Genomic DNA, 19,283 nt, shown 5'->3' on the forward strand with positions numbered 1-19,283 from the left:
GGAAAAGAAATACAGCCAAAATTTGGGAGCCACGTAAGAGAATTATATATATTAGATATTATAATAATTCGATCTAATTATTAGACGCACTGTAGTTTTTTAAAAATGACATGTTTTGCATGAGTTTATAGGCAATGCTTTTATATTTAAACATACGTGTAATAGGATTTTATTCAAGAGGTTTTTTATATGCTTCCCATTTGTAGTTTTCTTAACGTATTGCATTTACAATGTTAGCCAATACAAAACATGAAAGTAAACAACTGCAAACACCAGTTTCAGTGGTGTAAAAATAATAAAGCTGTATACTATTACATGATAATTCAGATTCTACATAGAATCTTTAGTGTGTCTAGTAATTTGGCCAGGTACTGTCGATTGAATACTATATTTTCACAAACGATATTCATGCAACCGTGGTCAGGCTCAGGGTATACAAGAAGGGGAGGGCAATCATTATCGAAAACAAGTAAACAAATATTTATTTAAACAAAACAACGTTCCATATTATTAGGGTGGAACCCTTCAGATTATAAAGTTATATTAGAAGATAATTAATTCAAGCCAATGCTTACTGCTTGGTGGTTCAATGTAGACTGACTATCAGCCCTCTGGTGGGGAGATTTCAAATTAATTAAATTTACATCTACATTTCTCAACACAGGGGATATAGCACTTCCCTCCCAATGAAGTGAACCGGGTTTGAATCCTAGCGATGGCTGGTCGACACGAATTCCGTATCCGCTTACATCGACCACAGCGCTGACGTAAAATATCCTCAGTGGTAGACGGATCATGGGTTAGAGTCTCCTTGCCGTCAGTCTAACCGTGGGAGGTTTTCCTCTCCATGTACCGCAAATGTGGGTTAGTTGCATCGAAAAATTCCTCCACGAAGACAAATTTCCTCCCGATACTTGATCCAGGACTTTCCTTGTCTTGATTGGCTTCGAAATTACAAGGCTACGAAGTTGACCATTGGTAGTCGTAGACACAAAATTGAGTCGGCTGTTCAATGACGTCATAAAATTTAAAAAAATTACAGGCAAAATGACGTCACTTTCTTACAAGGAAGCAAATCTGATTTTTCTTCTTTTATATAATGATATTCGTGTTCACTTGGCATCATAAAGCGCAAAATGTGAATTTCATTTTCAAATTCAACAAATATCACAAGATACGTAGAATGCAAAATTCCAAACTTCCACTAGAGCTGATTAATGATCATGCTGGGTTCACAGCAACTATAATGATCCTGATTTAGAGACATCTTAGTATAGTGTGGGTTTTAGAGACATCTTAGTATAGTGTGGGATTTAGAGACATCTTATTATAGAGTGGGATTTAGAGACATCTTATTATAGTGTGGGATTTAGAGACATCTTATTATAGTGTGGGATTTAGAGAAATCTTATAATAGTGTGGGATTTAGAGACATCTTATTATAGTGTGGGATTTAGAGACATCTTATTATAGTGTGGGATTTAGAGACATCTTATTATAGTGTGGGATTTAGAGACATCTTATTATAGTGTGGATTTAGAGACATCTTGTTATAGAGTGGGATTTAGAGACATCTTATTATAGTGTGGGATTTAGAGACAAATAAGGTTTCATCGGTGGAAAATGAAGTTCCATATAAAGCTGTTTCATAAGAAACGGTATGTAGTGACTTGCATAATTGAGTAAACACAACCTGCGTTAATTTGTAGAGGTGATAAAAAAAAACATTTTCACATTTGAAATTCACAAATGAAATGATAAAGATTATGGCTATAAAACAATGAAAGCCCTTTAAAATATTTTCAGTTAGTACGGTAGTTGGAAAACTGATATAAAATTCAAATTAACACATTGTTTTGTATACTAGGAATTGTAAAACAGCATTAAAACTCTTTAGGGTTTAAGAAGAAATTTGTTTGATACTTATAAAAATTATTTTAATAGTATTTAACAAGCTAGGAGAAAATGTATCAAATGGTGGCAACAATCAAATAAATATATGATTCTGTAAAAAAACAGTTACAAGAGCTCTTTCTGGTGATATCACAAGCTTTGTATTAGTGTGTACTTTATACTAGTACTACTTGTGTGTCCAGCACAAACTTTGTACAGCTGCGGAAGTTTCATGAAAAAAATTGCTCTAAAGCCCTTATAATTTTTTTTCGCGACTTTCTGGCAACGACATTGACTACAAGTTTAACCAACCAGTTCAGCAGAATACTCATGCCTGTGAGTCTTTTTAGCTCATATTTTCCCAAATTAATAACTTGACAACTTGATTCACTGTTCTTGGTAGATATTTTCATTTTCACAGCACAACTATCTACTGAAATCATTGCGTGACCTGAAAAATATAGATATAAAAAAAAATCAGTTATGAGAAGAAAATTTGTAGCGTATTATGTTACAGTGAATAACCGAAATCAAGAGAATGTCGACTTTCACCGGTGAATGTCAACAATCACACAGTCGTTTTGGTGAATGTCCGAAATATTTGTTACATCCGATTTAATATTAGTTTATTTGTTGATATTATTATATTTATTCGATATTTTAATATCTGCTGAGGATAGATTAGGAGAAACATCAGTGTTAGGAGTACCGATTAAATGCACACTGGGCAGTAGCACTTGATCGTAAAAAGGCATTGATGTAGGGCATACCGGACAAATGTATATTTAGGCAAGGGATGCCGGACAGGTGGTTAGCGTGCCTGACTGCGAAGCCAATGGCTGCGGGTTCGAATTCCGCTCTGGACATGGATGTTTCTCTCTGTGTTGTCTTCTGATGTGTGAATGTAAGAATGTGACCCACTCTATGAACGTGTATTTGTGGCGTGATTAATGTTGCTCGCCTCGGTGACTTTGGTTCACAGGTGCCCACTGGGTAACGATAAATGAGCAATACTTCCGGCATCTTCTAAGGCGAAGAACGAAAGTTCAGTGCCTGCCGTTATTTAAAAAAAAATATTTAGGCAGGGGCACGTAACTAGACCTAATATGGATTTCAGACATTTACCAAAGCGACTTAGTGATTGTAAACATTCACCGGTGAAAGTCAACAACCACCAATTTCTGTTATTCACAGTAATATATATAAGAACGTAATAGTCCCGCAGTGGGCTGATCGTTAAGACACGGTTCCCAGCAGATCACCGAAGTCAAGCATCACTGGCTGCGGTCAGTGTGCGGGTGGATGATCACTTGGATCAGTCTGTGTAGGGACCGAGGGTGTGCGGTATTGGTCCTCGTTAAACTGTGCTGCCGTAAAGTGCTCGACTTCGCTTGCAGGTCATCAGGCTACCGAAGCAGGGGTGTCATCCCCTCTGCAGAGGATCAAAATTGTGATGGTATGTCTTCGGAACATCCTCAGGGATGTTTCCCAGACCGTTGCCAATAGCCCATTGTGCAGCTCTAGTGCGACGTAAATGAACTACAACAACAAGAACGTAATATATAACATATATAATACATATAAGAACGTAACGTAAATGATATATTTTTCTTTATAAAATGTTAACATATCAAAATAAGTTCAATTTTATTTTACATTATAATTGTTTAACTCATTCCTTATGATAATATTTGTTGGCGCTGTACAAATAATGACAATAGGTGCCATGAAACTCCAATAAATAAGAACATATCTGTCATTAAAGTTAAATAATAGTGTTACGGGTGATGACCAAATTAGGCTTCAAGGAAATAGGAATCAACAAGTCTATTCTGACCGCAGAGCTATAATAAAAATAGGGCAATCTCGCGGTCACTTTTCCCCATCCCCTTTCACCTCTGTCCCCCTCTTCCGATTCTTTTTAAAACTACAAAAGCAGTAATGCATATTAACAAAATTAATTAAACATATTCTGCGAATGGCGATTTTCTACTCTTCTTCTAAAAAAAATTCCATTGGCTATTTTAGCACGCAGCTTACTCTTTCTCAGTTTAATAAATATATATTATCAATGTTAATTAAGCATTGGTATCAATAATAAAATGGAGAATTTTTACGGTTCCTCAAAACGAATACGTATGTTTTCTCCAACAGTTCTGATTTTTAGTAGACAGGCTATTTTTGTTTTATTTCAATCAGCACATATTATCAACATTAATTAAGCATCATTGTAGTCAGTAACAGTATGTCCAATTTTACTGTTCCTCTAAGCGAGTAAGTTAATTCAGGGTTGGGTTTTTGCCGTCAAAAACTGGTTTTTGACATGACAGTGGTAAAAACCGTGATTTTACGGGTAAAAACCGTCAAAAACCTACTGTTTTCTTTCATTTATGGCATATAGCGGACAATATATTATTTTCACATAATTGCCTTTATAAATGAATGTTGTAAATGATTGCTATTGATTTTGCAACTACAGTGAAACTTCTCCTAAAGGCCACCTCTACTTAAAGGCCACCTCTATTAAGGGCCAATATTTTGAGGAACGAAAATTTTCTCCATAGACATAATGTTAATTTTCCTCCCATTAGAGGGCCACATTTTCCTGACTACCTCCAATAAAGGCCATTTATTTTTTTAAAAAATTTCTCAAAAATTATATTGCTTTAAGTTTTAAAAAAATACAATACATATTTTTTTTAAACTTATTTGTTCAATTTTTTCAGGAGTTCAGTCTGATTCAGATAATGAGAATGAGTCCTCCGTGCCATATTTATTAGACCAAGAAACGCTAATAGAAGTAAATAAACTGATATCCCAATCCAAGGCATTAATAAATGATGCGAATTTAACTAATTTGTTCTATAGAGTTAAGGAATCATTAGAAACTAAAATTGTTTGCGAAAAAGTTGTAAAAAGTAAACAAACTTCAATTGAAATTTTTTTAAACATGTATAAAAACTTAAAATGTTAATAAACAGTTTTTTTCTACATAAATTTTGATTTCTTTATTTTATTTTTTGGTCACCCCCATTTAAGGGCCACCCCTCATGAGGGCCAATTTTCAATGGAACGACAGGTGGCCCTTACTGAGAGGTTTCACTGTATATACATGTATTCTTATAAAAGGATATACATTCATAGAATTTTTTTTTTATATACTTATTGAAAATAGTAATACTTTTATCATTATAGATTGATTTGCAAAGGATTCAAAATTTTGCACTTCTTAATTGTTAGAAATAAACAAACAAACAAAAAAGCTTGGAAGTATTATTAAATTCAAGAACTAAAAAGAAGAATTTAAAATTTGGCATTTCTTAAATATTAGAAATAAGCTAAGCAAAACCTTCAAAACTTGTAACTACTAACAAACTCTAAGTCAAGAATGACTTGACATTCTTCAGTAATGTAATATGCCAAACAAAATGATGCTTGGAAATGTTGAAAATTTTGTTTAGTATCCTAATATTTTACTTCAAATTGTATGTTTTGATATAATCATGTTGGGAAAATGCAAGAATCTGTTCTGAAATATCTTTTAACAACTTTTTTTCTAATTTTATTGCCCAAAAATGAATTAATTTTAAATTATATGCAGTTAAACTCAAATAAAAATACAGTTTTACCAAAACTATGGTTTTTTGACAGTTTTTGACAGAGGGGTTTTTGACATGACGGTAAAAACCATGGTATAAACCGGTAAAAACCGTCATGTGTCAAAAACTTGCCAACCCTGAGTTAATTATCTTCTTTAATTTTGTCTTTCAGTGTGTAACTTATTTCTTTAATTTCAATAAGCATTATATTACCTAAATTAAGAATCATGGCTTCAATAATAATTAGGTTTTTTCTTATGTTTCTCCTAAGCAAATTAGTATTACTTTTCCATTAATTTTGCCTTTGAATAAATAACTAGTCTGTTTTCACATCAATTACCATTGATTTCAAATTATTTACTTTTATACTAACACATTTTAAAATAATTACTATTGCGGCGACGGAACTTAACTTAATCGTAACCGCGATCAGTAACTGCCTCTGTCATTTTCCACCAGAAGAATCCTAACCGCCATTGTTGAATGACGAGCTGCTCTTATTTCATATTTTCTCTTCTTATACTTAATACTTAAATGTAAAATAAATACTAATTAAAATGTAAACTCAATCTATTTATCTCCTGGACAACAACCAACCATCACAGTGGTGACCGCCGGACGTTCAAATATTAAGGAGATTATGTTTCAAATGGAATATATGTTTCAAATGGAATAACTAGTTTCGCTTTGGATATCGGAAGTTTCATAAAAACGGTACTGTGGCTTTTCAATTTTTGTTTCTTAATTTGCATACTGTATATTAATTTAATTTCATTACATATATGCATTATTACATTTTAATATGCAGTCAAATAACGCTGAGAATACTCACGTAGATAAGGTTGCTATAGTACAAATATTAAACTTTGGTTTTTACAAGTTGAAAGTGCATTTACTTTATCTAACATAACTAAGGATGAAACTAAATACGCAAGTCTTATTGCACATATCTCATGTATCAGATTTGTTATTTTCACCCCCTGCTACTAATAAATATGATACTTTAAAAGAACGTCTCATCACCGAATTTATGGATTCGGATAATAAACGCATTCGAAAACTACTTTCAAAACTTCAATTAGGGAACCAAAAACCCTCACTTTTCCTGCGACAAATGCGACGAGTTGCTACCGATTCAGTAACTGAGGATTTTCATAAAACAATATGGCTACAACGTTTACCCCCCCCCCCCCATGTACAATCTATTTTTTCAATTTTAACAGATCAAACACTGGTTAAATTGGCTTTACTAGCTGAAAAAATACTTGAAACTTTCCCCATCCAGCAAATAAATTCCATTAAAAAAAATGAAACTGAAACCGATCTAAAAAATAATTCATTTGTTGCTCTTCAAAATCAAATTTCAGAGCTCAGATTACAAGTAGCGAAAATGTCTATGCAGCAATACCGGCGCCGATCAAATTCTCGTGGCCGTTCAAACTCAAGGACAAGAAGTAAATCAGAAGATCTTTCATTTTGTTTTTATCATTTTCGGTTTGGAAAAGATGTGGTGACACGTCGTCTGTTTTGTCTGCAGATTCCGTGGCTAATAAATTAGGCAACAGATTATTCATTTATGATGAAAATATAAACTTAAATTTTCTTATAGATTCGGGAAGCTAATGTTGCGTTCTGCCTATTTCTCACAGTAAATATAAATATACGCCTAAAAGCATAATTCACCCATTAGAACTTACGGAACGAAACGTTTAAAATTATCATTTAACCTCCGTCGTTCATTTGGCTGGGATTTTATTCTCGCGGATGTCACCTCGCCAATAATTGGCGCTGATTTTTTAAAGCATTATGCATTACTTATTCTGAAGAATAAACGTCTCATTGATTCAAACACTTCTTTAAAGTCGAAAGGCTATTTTGCTAATTCTTCTCAGTATCTAATCTAATAATATGCCTTTTCAAAATTTATTACAAGAATTCTCGGATATTACTAACCCATCGCAAGAAAGAAAATCTTTTAAACATTCTACCGTTCATCACATTGAAACAACAGGTTCGTTCACCTGTACATTGTAAGCCACGTCGCTTACATCCGAAAGTTTTCGAAGCAGTTAAGCTCGAATTTTTAACAATGTGCGAAAAAGGTATATGCAGGGCCGGATTAACCTATAGGCACACTAGGCACGTGCCTAGGGCCTACGAAAAAATTGGGAGAAAAAAATTTGTTGACAAAAGTAATTTAGCTTTAAAAACAACAAGTGTATTTTGCACAAAATTATGAAGATACAAATAAAAATATAGTATTTTTCGGTAATAAATTATTTTGCAGAATCTTATGATCAAATATATTACTTTTTTGCGATTTTTGGATTCAACGAAATCTTGTATTATGCTGTCGAATTCCAAACTACGCAAAATGTCGTATTCAAATTAAAATCCATATTAATAAAAATGTAAAAAAAAAAATATGCAAGAAAATTTTAGCATATATTTTGAAAAGAGGGGAGGAGTGGGGGAAGGAGGGGAGGGCCCAGAAACGGCTGTGCCTAGGGCCTACGAAAGGTATAATCCTGCTCTGGGTATATGTCGTCCTTCAAAAAGTGTCTGACCTTCTCCATCTCATGTTGTTATTAAAAATTCGAATATAAGACCAGTTGGAGATTATCGACTCTTAAATTCAAAAACCGTCCAACTGATAGGTAACGATTTGCAACCTCTCAGATTTTTCTCCAAAAAACTTACTCCTAGGGAAACGCGATACAGCACTTATAATCCGGAATTGCTTGCGGTATATTTGTCAATTAAACATTTTAGACATATGCTTGAAGCACGTTTATTCACTATATACTCTGATCATAAGCCCTTAACGTATGCCTTCCGACAGTGCCGAGTTCCTGATAATAGAGAGAACTTCCGTCAGAAATAAGGTGAATATTACAAATAAAAATAATTAAACATAAACGTACTCGCATAAACTTTTTTTGCATCAAATAGAGCTATAAGCTAGAAAATATCACTTATGCTGTCTTTAAAATATTTGAAAAATTAAATCGTTTGCAGTTAAAATTGAAACAATGGCTAACTTAACTTATAATTCCATTTCGCTTTTCGCTAATCCCGCTCGAATGGTTTGTCGTAGAATGTTCTAATGTCGACAGTGACCTTCATCGTGCTTCGAAATATCGCTATGCCAATTTTATTGCTTTCTGTCTGACGGTTTAAGTGTCAATAAAGGATATGCAGACATTAATTTATAAATATATTTATTATATACATGAAACAATAATTCCAAAAAGTGTTGGACGAACTTACCTACGAAATGAAATGTATGTGGTCAGGGGTCTGTCCAGACATTTTGTGAAAGGTCCGTTTTTCGTGAAATTGTGAAAAAATTACTCACATTCTTTCAACCAGGGTCCGCTTTTATAAATTTGTGCAAATAGGGTCCGTTATTGCAAAAAAAAAACCTTTCTTAATGTAATCAAGAGCACAAGATCTTCATGTTTATCGATTGTGTTTATTTAATAGTAAACTGAGAGTTTAAAATTAACTTTTCTTTTATTACATGCTAGCTGAATACTAGTTCTTCGTACAAGGTAAAAAAAAAGTATATGATGATCAAATTGGTATTGATCAATACGAGGAAACCATGCACAAAACTAAAAGGCATGTACAGACTCAAATGTATTAAGATAAAACTATTCCAATGTTTTTTTTATAGCAATTTGTTACCTTTTCCGGTGGCTTTGATCGAAATTATCAAATAATTAAAAAATTAACATAATAAAATTTTTTTTCTGTTATTATACCTTTCAGTGGGTCACATAAAGCCGATTTCTACAACACCTATCGTAGGTATTTTTGAGACAATATTAGTACAAATAGTATTTAGAATCTATTATAAACACCATTTTACATAATGACCTATTATAAAATTAATTCGACATCATAGGTGTCAGTAATAATGAGGCGATTTTTTTATGGTTTTCCTACATGAATAAGTAATTTTACTCCATTAGTAGTTTACTCCATTTTCTTATAGCTTAGTAGTGCAAAACTTTTTTATAAATTTGTACCTATTACCAAAATTTATTATGAATCTTTGGTGTCAATAACATTGTGCAGGCAGTTAGATTTCCCTTCAAACTTAAATACGCTAAATTTGGTGATAATTGGCTCAAAATTGTGGGGTTGTATAAGTTTTCTTACATAATTGTGAGTTTGTACAAGGTTCGTATAAGGTTCGCATAAGGTTATATACATATAAAAGTTCCATTTTATTTATATGGATGGATATTTTTACTTATCTGATCAAAACGTGCAAAAAGTATAGCTTTGCAAATGTTGTTCTGCTAGTTTGGGAGCTATGCGAAGATAGCCCCCGAAAATGAGGAAATTCAAAAATTCAAACTGCATTCGTTTGACCATTTTTTGACCACAAATGACCACCTTTTAAATTTTTTTGACCACCCTTATTTTGGACATAATCCTGAAAAATAAATTCGGGGGCTAACTTCGCATTTTCACGCCAAATGAATAAAAATCAAATTTTTATATTGTATTCGTTTGACCACTTTTTGACCACAAATGACCACCCTTTAATTTTTTTTGACCACCCTTATTTTGGACATAATCCTGAAAATTAAATTCGGGGGCTAACTTCGCATTTTCACGCCAAATGAATAAAAATCAAATTTTTATATTGTATTCGTTTGACCACTTTTTGACCACAAATGACCACCCTTTAATTTTTTTTGACCACCCTTATTTTGGAAATAATCTTAAAAATTAAATTCGGGGGCTAACTTCGCATTTTCACGCCATATGAATAAAAATCAAAGTTTTATATTGTATTCGTTTGACCACTTTTTGACCACAAATGACCACCCTTTAATTTTTTTTGACCACCCTTATTTTGGACACAATCCCAAAAATTGAATTCGGAGGCTAACTTCGCATTTTTTCGAAAAATATATAAAAATCCAATTTTTATATTGTATTCGTTTGACCACTTTTTGACCACAAATGACCACCCTTTAATTTTTTTTGACCACCCTTATTTTGGACATAATCCTGAAAATTAAATTCGGGGGCTAACTTCGCATTTTCACGCCAAATGAATAAAAATCAAATTTTTATATTGTATTCGTTTGACCACAAATGACCACCCTTTAATTTTTTTTGACTACCCTTATTTTGGACATAATCTTAAAAATTAAATTCGGGGGCTAACTTCGCATTTTCACGCCATATGAATAAAAATCAAAGTTTTATATTGTATTCGTTTGACCACTTTTTGACCACAAATGACCACCCTTTAATTTTTTTTTACCACCCTTATTTTGGACATAATCCTAAAAATTAAATTAGGGGGCTAACTTCGCATTTTTTCGAAAAATAAATAAAATTCCAATTTTTATATTGTATTCGTTTGACCTTTTTTTGACCACAAATGACCACCCCTTAATTTTTTTTGACCACCCTTATTTTGGACATAATCCCAAAAATTAAATTCGGGAGCTATAGGATTTTTAATATTTTTTATTATTTTTTTTATGGATTTTTATATATTTTTCGAAAAAATGCGAAGTTAGCCCCCGAATTTAATTTTTGGGATTGTGTCCAAAATAAGGGTGGTCAAAAAAAATTAAAGGGTGGTCATTTGTGGTCAAAAAGTGGTCAAACGAATACAATATAAAAATTTGATTTTTATTTATTTTCGTGAAAATGCGAAGTTAGCCCCCGAATTTAACTTTTAGGATTATGTCCAAAATAAGGGTGGTCAAAAAAAATTAAAGGGTGGTCATTTGTGGTCAAACAAAAACAATATAAAAATTGGATTTTTATCTATTTTTTGAAAAAATGCGAAGTTAGCCCCCGAATTTAATTTTTAAGATTATGTCCAAAATAAGGGTGGTCAAAAAAAATTAAAGGGTGGTCATTTGTGGTCAAAAAGTGGTCAAACGAATACAATATAAAAATTGGATTTTTATATATTTTTCAAAAAAATGCGAAGTTAGCCTCCGAATTTAATTTTTGGGATTGTGTCCAAAATAAGGGTGGTCAAAAAAAATTAAAGGGTGGTCATTTGTGGTCAAAAAGTGGTCAAACGAATACAATATAAAAATTTGATCTTCATTCATTTGGCGTGAAAATGCGAAGTTAGCCCCCGAATTTAATTTTCAGGATTATGTCCAAAATAAGGGTGGTCAAAAAAATTTAAAGGGTGGTCATTTGTGGTCAAAAAGTGGTCAAACGAATACAATATAAAAATTGGATTTTTATATATTTTTCGAAAAAATGCGAAGTTAGCCTCCGAATTTAATTTTTGGGATTGTGTCCAAAATAAGGGTGGTCATTTGTGGTCAAAAAGTGGTCAAACGAATACAATATAAAAATTTGATCTTCATTCATTTGGCGTGAAAATGCGAAGTTAGCCCCCGAATTTAATTTTCAGGATTATGTCCAAAATAAGGGTGGTCAAAAAAAATTAAAGGGTGGTCATTTGTGGTCAAAAAATGGTCAAACGAATGCAGTTTGAATTTTTTATTTTCCTCATTTTCGGGGGCTATCTTCGCATAGCTTAGTTTGGGTGCGTAATATCAAAAATTCAGACCCATACAGAAGACATTTCTCTTCTGTTATCTTTCATTTTTGTGCTTTACGTTTACTACAAAATTCCTGAAACCAAAAATGTCTCTATGGTTGTAGAACATGAACAATCAGTCACGATTACGATTACTAATTTACTCAATCATTTTGTTAAGTGAGATATTGATGGCAGCCTAATTCTCCTCGTCAGTAGGAACTGATATTAAGTTTTAATACTTGGCAAACAAACACATTTGGTTGTTTTACAAGCACACAGTTAAATGAACTAAAAACGGTGGAAACAGAAAGCAAAACAAAAAATATAAGACGAATATTTTTTAATGATTCTCTCAATGACGTTTTGGTGTCTATTAACGTGTAGGAAAAAAAGTGAACACACGACATTAGCTTTAATCGAACGTTATACTCCTTTTAGGTCAATGTTATTCAAAAATACAATAAACAAAAGACGCAGGTAGTTGAATGAATATAAGAAATGTAAGAAAGTAATAAGTACCTTTAATCCAAAAGAAAAGAATTTTTTTCGCATATTGAACGTTGATGGCAACATTGCGTACAGCAACTTCAATAGTCATGAGTATTCCTCCGTCTTCATAATCGAGAGTGCAATCACCGTGCCTGTATAAACTTGAAAGCCCTGTCACCCTACCCTTGTGAATTTCAAAATTCTTTTCTTCAACATCTGGTATTTTAAATGGTTCAAATTCTCTCCGTAATTTTTTTAAAGCCTTATCCACATATTTATTAGCGTTGCCTATAGACACATCATCTAAAATAGAAGAATTAACTCAGATACAAAAGTTTTATGGAAGAGAGAGGAATTACTATGGTAAATTTATATGCTTGCAAAAAGCCGGCCAGGTGGCCGAGCGGTTAGCGTGCCTGACTGCGGGTTCGAATCCCGCTCTGGGCATGGATGTTTCTCTCTCTCTCTTTGTGCTGTCCTCTGTTGTGTGTATGATGTGTGAATGTGGCCCACCCTATAAACGGGTTTGTGGCAGTGTGGCGTGGGCAATGTTGCTCGCCTCCGTGACTTTGGTTCTCAGGTGCCCACTGGGTAACGCGAAATGAGCAACAATTCTGGCATAGTATAGGCCAAAGATTCAAATTCAGTACCTGCCATTGGGGGGGAAAAAACTTATCTTTATTGTGAATTATCCGGCTAAAATAAGCCCTGAAAATAATTTTCTAAATTTTAGCGTCTAAATTTTAATTCAATTTTGATGTAACATGCATGCATGACCTATACACTGTAAAAAATTGATACTCGGTTATCACGATACTTTCTTCGTTTTTTATGAAACCGATTCCTGGTTTATTATGCTCCGAGCAAAAATTTCGTTAAATTGACGAAATAATTTACGAGGAAACGAATTTCGTCAAATTTAAAGAAATATTTTGCCATTCTATTTTTTTTTTTTTTTCAAAAAAAAAAAAAAAAAAAAAAAAAAAAAAAAAAAAAAAAACTGGTAGTGCCTAATGTCTTCTTTAGTAATCACTTAAACGTGGGAACCATATAGGCGACACGACACAATGAGGACAGATATATAAATTTCACCCTTGCCCGAAGAAAAATCTTCCTGTTACAAGGCTAACTTCTTGACCACCCTACGACAGATCATCGTAATTCGTCACGTTATTTTCGATTGTCTAGTCTTTATTCTAGTTTCGTCATTCTAGTGAACGATCTCCCACCATTCACCACGATGAAGTTGCGAATTGAGGAAACATTTTCGTCATACATTTGAGAGTTCACGTATTGTCACAAATCACGTGATTTCGTGTCAAAATAATTCTCAAATGAAACGAGATACTGCTCAAGGATTGCTGGATCATCAAGAGACAGTGTACTGGCTTTTGACAGCGTACTGGAAAAAATTTTAATTTAAACGAAACCTAGCTTAGGTGAAAAAACATAATCAAAAACATAGAATGCACAAAAAAAAAAAAAAAAAAAAAAAAATGCGGCTTCTGGGAAGCAAGTAGAAAGAGTAGAGGTAGTAGAGTTGATAAAGCATTCGATACAAGGCGAACATGACGCTGATATTAATTTAATTCTTAATGCTGAAAGATATATTATTAATTTTATTAATAGATATTAAAAAATAAACTACTCGCTTAACTTAATAAATATTTAAAATTTATTTTGTTATGCTCGAATATCATTATTTTATCTCATTGACTAAGTAAGAGGTTTTTTAAAAATAATGATTGTCAAGAAAATAATTTGTATTATTTTCGTACTTGTATTATCACGTATGTCAAGAAAATAATTTGTAAGAAAATAATATGCATTTGTATAAATTCTTACTGAAATATGAAGAAAAAAAAACAGTTTTATTTCAAAACACTGAAAAGATTCTTCATATTTTTCCCAATTTTGCTTAATTTTTTTTTAATTATATACTCTTATAAATAAAAAAAATAGTCTTTTATTTAAATTTTTTTCTTTCTTTTTTAGTCTTTTTAAAAGTCTTTTTATAAAATTTAGAATTGTGTTTTTATTTATATTAAAAAATAAGTATTCCCATTCTGTATCTCCGATCATGCTCTTTAATTTAAGCTTGGTTTCGGTTTTCAATAGGAATTTCACTGATATGTACTTTTCTGTTCATAGGTATAAAATTAAACTTGAAGTGTCACTCTTATGAAAACGTTTTGGTTAAAAAATCCCTGAAATATAACTAAATCCCTGAAACGATAAAAATTTACATATATTTAGGTTAGACTGTCCTATTAAGGAGAAAAAAAAAGTTGTCTACCTCGGAAAAACCAGGTGTTTTAATTACCTTTTAATTACCAGGATATAATAATTATAGATAACTAGGAGGCTTCGCCCCCTGCTCCCTGGCGCTCGCCAACCCCTGGAACTGCTTTCGCAGTTCATTTCGGAATGCTTCGCAATCCAATGCTCGCTTTGCTCGCTCATTGGATACGTTCTTAACGTCTAGCTTTTGTATACTTCTTTGAATACTGAAGTTCCGAAAACTTCTCTCTCTCTCTCTCTCTCTCTCTCTGAGAGAGAGAGAGAGAGAGAGAGAGAGAGAGAGAGAGAGAGGGGGGGGATATTTCCGTAAAAACACAATTCTCAGGTATCTAAATTTTGATCTAGTTGCGCTTCTATGTCATTTCGATTCGATGATTTATGTTGCTAACTTAACTTTCAAAAAATTCTATGACTGGCAACAGCATTTTTATTTTTGAAGTTGTTTATTTTTATTTCTTTTAGAATTCGTTTTTTTTTAAAGAAATGTTTTTCAACCTAACTGAATTCTTTGCCGAATGTTTTCTCTATAAATAAAGAAAATAAAGTAAATATTTAAGTGTTGTGAAAAGGATCTTATTTAGTTGTACTAAGTACTTCAGCCAAAATTTGGGAGCCACGCAAGAGAATTATATATATTAGATCAGAAACACATCATTAAAAGGCAGAATGCTTTGGTGTTTTCAAAACGTAAACAAAACAAAGCAAACGTTGCCACCGGAGGAAAAGAAATAGAGCTAAAATTTGGGAGCCACGTAAGAGAATTATATATAATAGATTATATCGCTTATGGGCTGCAATAGTGGCACAACTCAAAAAACATTTTGGACTAAGAACAGGTGTAAATATGAAAATACACATTCTTTCAGCAGCAATACTTGCATAACTCATAATTCAACTTGAAGGCAATCTTCGTTTAAGCAAACGAAAACATTTCTTACTCATTTTCCTTAGCAATTAGTTTATTCTTATCTCGCCCCGCCCTATTTTAGGGCATACGAGAGTTGATAAATACACAAATGATACATTAAAAATACGTAAATCTCTCAAAGTTACATCAACAGTGAATATAAAAATCTGAATATCTAAAATAATGTTCAGTACAATTCTATAAAACAAGTTAAAACCAAATAAAATAATAAAGTAGTAAAAAGGTTTAAAAAAAAAAACACAAAATCACCCAAAAACCAATAAATTTTAAAACTTTGCAGGAACATGCAAAACAGTGATAAAATATAGAAGTTAAAATTCGATAAAAAGGTTAAAAAGCAGAACAAGTTAAGAATCAAAATAATCAGTTAAAAGTAGATAAAAACAATGCTTCTTAAATTAAAAATTTATAAAAACAATACAAGTTATTTCCTTAGCAATGAAAACTTATCTCAAAACTTGATTTTTTCGAGTTGTGCCGCTATTGCAACCCATGAGCGAATTAAATTGAATGTAGGGTTTAATGGCAAAAGTCCACTGAAGGACATGCTGCGCCAAACAAACAGTTTTAAAGTAAATCTTAGGTAAATTTTTCTTACTAAAAATCACACGGAATTTATAAAACTGAATACAGCAAAACAGACGTTTTCAAAAGTGAGTAAAACCAAATAAAATGTAAATATGATAAAACATCATAAAACAGTTGTATTCAAAGCTGAAAAAAATCAAATAAAATTGTAAATAGAATAAAACAGTTCTATACAGTATAAAAGACCAATTGCGCGTAGAAACGCAAAAATTTTAAGATGATGGAAGTCACCTAACAAATCCTTCAGGTTAAAAATAGAACTACCGAAAAAGGCAAGACGATGACGATTAAAACACCGGCAAATGATTAAAATATGATCTTCAGTGAGTAAAACTTTACAAGTGGATAAAACTTTTGGGGAGGAGGTTCTCTAAATAGCAAATGTAAGTGGGTCAGCCGAGTAATTATGTGAGCGATATATACTTAGTTCTAACATTGACAATCATGATATTTATAAAAGAAAACGAAGTCCTATCTCTATAGCCTAATTTGAAGGCTGTTATATATATTTAAATTATGCTTAAATATCTATTTTGAAACTTACTTTTAAAGATATAATCTATGAAGAACTTTAAAAGCAAACGTACAGGCAACCCTAAGCGAAATATCGTGATAAAAAACCATACAGAACGCATGTTACTCTGTTAAACTGAATATTATAGTTAATTTCTAACTCAGTTGCTAAACAAAACACTTACAGATAAATAAAAAAAAACGCAGATAAAAAGTATACTACCGTTAAAATCATTTTGTGATAGTCGACTGATAATAATTCACAATGATCTTACTTTTTTGCATATTACATTTCACGTTTGTTCACGTAAATGGATTTGAAATATATTTTAAAACTGTTACGATATACTCCTACATTTTGTAGAACTAATCATTCAGCAATTATTATAGCATTAAATTAAATTTTTATTTTATCTTTACTTAGGAATACATCGGCGGAAAGGTTTCCGTTTTCCCCATTTGTGTGATAAGACTTAATCTTTTATTTCATGTAAGTTTCCGGTTTCACTTTATTATGTTTAGAAATGCTTCTTGTTGTCTCTCAAAGATGGCGCTCATGATTTAAGTTGGGGAGTTTGGGCTTTCAAGATCAGCGGTTCCAATATAGTGTTCCGCGGAACCCTAAGTTAACGAGGTTTCGAGAGATAAAAAGTATTTTTTAACCGGTAATAACTTTGTAATTTTTATTTATATTTAAATCTAATAAATAATCCATTATCGATTTAATATTTTGGTTGTCTATAGGAAATTAATAAAAGTAAAATGCCAATAAAAAAGACGATTTTTTTAAAAAAAACATAATTTTTATAATAGCAATAAAATGAATTATTTATGAAAAAGACATGCATTTATAAAAAATTGCCGTAGTATTCCTTATCAGGCTTTTCAAATCAAATGATCACCGAAGTCAAGCATCACTGGTTGAGGTCAGTGTGCGGGTGGGTAACCACTTGGATCAGTCTGCGTAGGGACCGAGGGTGTGCGGTATTGGTTCTCGTTAAACTGTTCTACCGTAAAGTGCTCGACTTCGCGTGCAGGTCGTCGGGCTACCGAAGCGGGGGTGCCATCCCCTCTGCAGAGGATCAAAATTGTGAAGGCATGTCTTCGGATCATCCTCAGGGATGCTTCCCAGACCGACGCCAATAGCCCATTGTGCAGCTCTAGTGCGACGTAAATGAACTACAACTACGTTGCCCCCTAATAATAATTTTCAACCTTTATAACAGTTCTTTTTAGTTTTCCTTTCAAAGCAAACTTTAATTCTGCTTATTTTATTTGTTTTCAACTTATACACATATACACCGAAAACAAATTCATTGTTGAACTAGATAAAGCTCTATGATTGCGAATTTAACTGTGAGACATAAAATCTAATTTAAGATAATTAGATATAAAATGCTTGTAAAAAATCATTCTCTCTCCTCTAATTAAATAGTATTTTATATCCGTCGTTGAACAGCCGACCCAATTTTGGGTCTACGACTACTAATGCTCAACTCCTTAACCTTGTAATTTTAGAACCTACATTAGAAGACAAGGGAACTCCTCGATCAGTACCCATAGGGGTATTGATTTGTTATGGGAACATGGAGGACTTTTCGACTTGACAGATTTAACGCGCATAAGTCATCATTTACTACAAGCGGAGTCTTCGTCCGGCCTGGGATCGAACCCACGAACTCTTGTGCGAACTAAGTAGTAATGAAATTACTGTGAAGTAAATGAGATTCGCATACATGGCATTTAAAAACATCATAGCAAGTTTTTCTGATCTTTTATATACACTATAAAACTATTTAAATATTGTGGCAGCCATGAATTCAATCAGGGGTCTGTCCAGACATTTTGTGATAGGTCCGTTTTTGAAAAATTGTGAAAAAATTACTCGCAATTTGTGAATATAAAATAAGCGTTAAGTCACATTCTTTCAACCAGGGTCCGTTTTTGTGAATTTGTGCAAATAGGGTCCGTTATTGCAAAAAAAAACTTTTTCAAGGAGTTTTTAAATTGCAAAGACATATAAGATTATACTCAACACTGTAAAATTATAATTCAAAAAATTAAATTTTAAAAAATAAACAAACAGCAATTACAGCTACTAAATTAGCGATGCAACAAATAAATATTTGGTATATAGCCTATACTGCCGAATGCAGAATATTCATTCAGACGGATAAAGGAAGAAGCGTCTGCGGAAGACAAAATTTAGTTCGTTAACATCTGTCTTTCTTCCCCCCCCCCCTTCCTGGGAAGGGTTTATTCGATTAACAATATTGAAGATAAACAAATTTGTGAAGGGTCCGATTAAAAGATAAATTATTTTGTGAAGAGTTCGTTTTTAAGTTAAAATATTTTCTGAAAGGTCCGTTTTGATGAAAAGATATTTTGTGAAGGGTTCGTTAACGAACCCAAATTTCTTCTAAAC

At 32.5% G+C, this 19,283-nt stretch overlaps 1 protein-coding gene across 2 annotated transcripts; it reads right to left on the bottom strand.

Moving 5' to 3' along the window:
• Window positions 1-465: 465 nt before the first annotated feature.
• Window positions 466-17,308, bottom strand: LOC107457173 (uncharacterized). Of its 2 annotated transcripts, none has more exons than XM_087167525.1 (3): window positions 17,134-17,308; window positions 12,559-12,831; window positions 466-2,344 (listed from the first exon to the last, which is right to left on the bottom strand). In XM_087167525.1, the coding sequence occupies exons 1-3, from the start codon at window positions 17,141-17,143 to the stop codon at window positions 2,124-2,126; spliced, it is 504 nt and encodes a 167-aa protein (XP_087023651.1). In that variant the 5' UTR covers window positions 17,144-17,308; the 3' UTR covers window positions 466-2,123. The 2 variants fall into 2 exon arrangements, with proteins under 2 accessions (XP_087023651.1, XP_087023650.1); XM_087167524.1 differs by having other exon boundaries at window positions 16,890-17,308.
• Between the last annotated feature and the right edge of the window lie 1,975 nt (window positions 17,309-19,283).

This window comes from Parasteatoda tepidariorum, chromosome 7, assembly GCF_982258835.1.
Source record: "Parasteatoda tepidariorum strain Cologne lab strain chromosome 7, Ptep-v5.0, whole genome shotgun sequence".
NCBI lineage: Eukaryota > Metazoa > Arthropoda > Arachnida > Araneae > Theridiidae > Parasteatoda > Parasteatoda tepidariorum.

Bases quoted from the DNA above. Each gene is read 5' to 3' on its own strand.
- LOC107457173 (XM_087167524.1), bottom strand. From the start codon at position 16,980: ATGCGTTCTGTATGGTTTTTTATCACGATATTTCGCTTAGGGTTGCCT. The intron at 12,832-16,889 runs GTAAGTTTCAAA...CTTCTATTTTAG, and splicing joins CATAGATTATATCTTTAAAA to ATGATGTGTCTATAGGCAAC. The intron at 2,345-12,558 runs GTACTTATTACT...TATATTTTTCAG, and splicing joins TCTTTTCTTTTGGATTAAAG to GTCACGCAATGATTTCAGTA.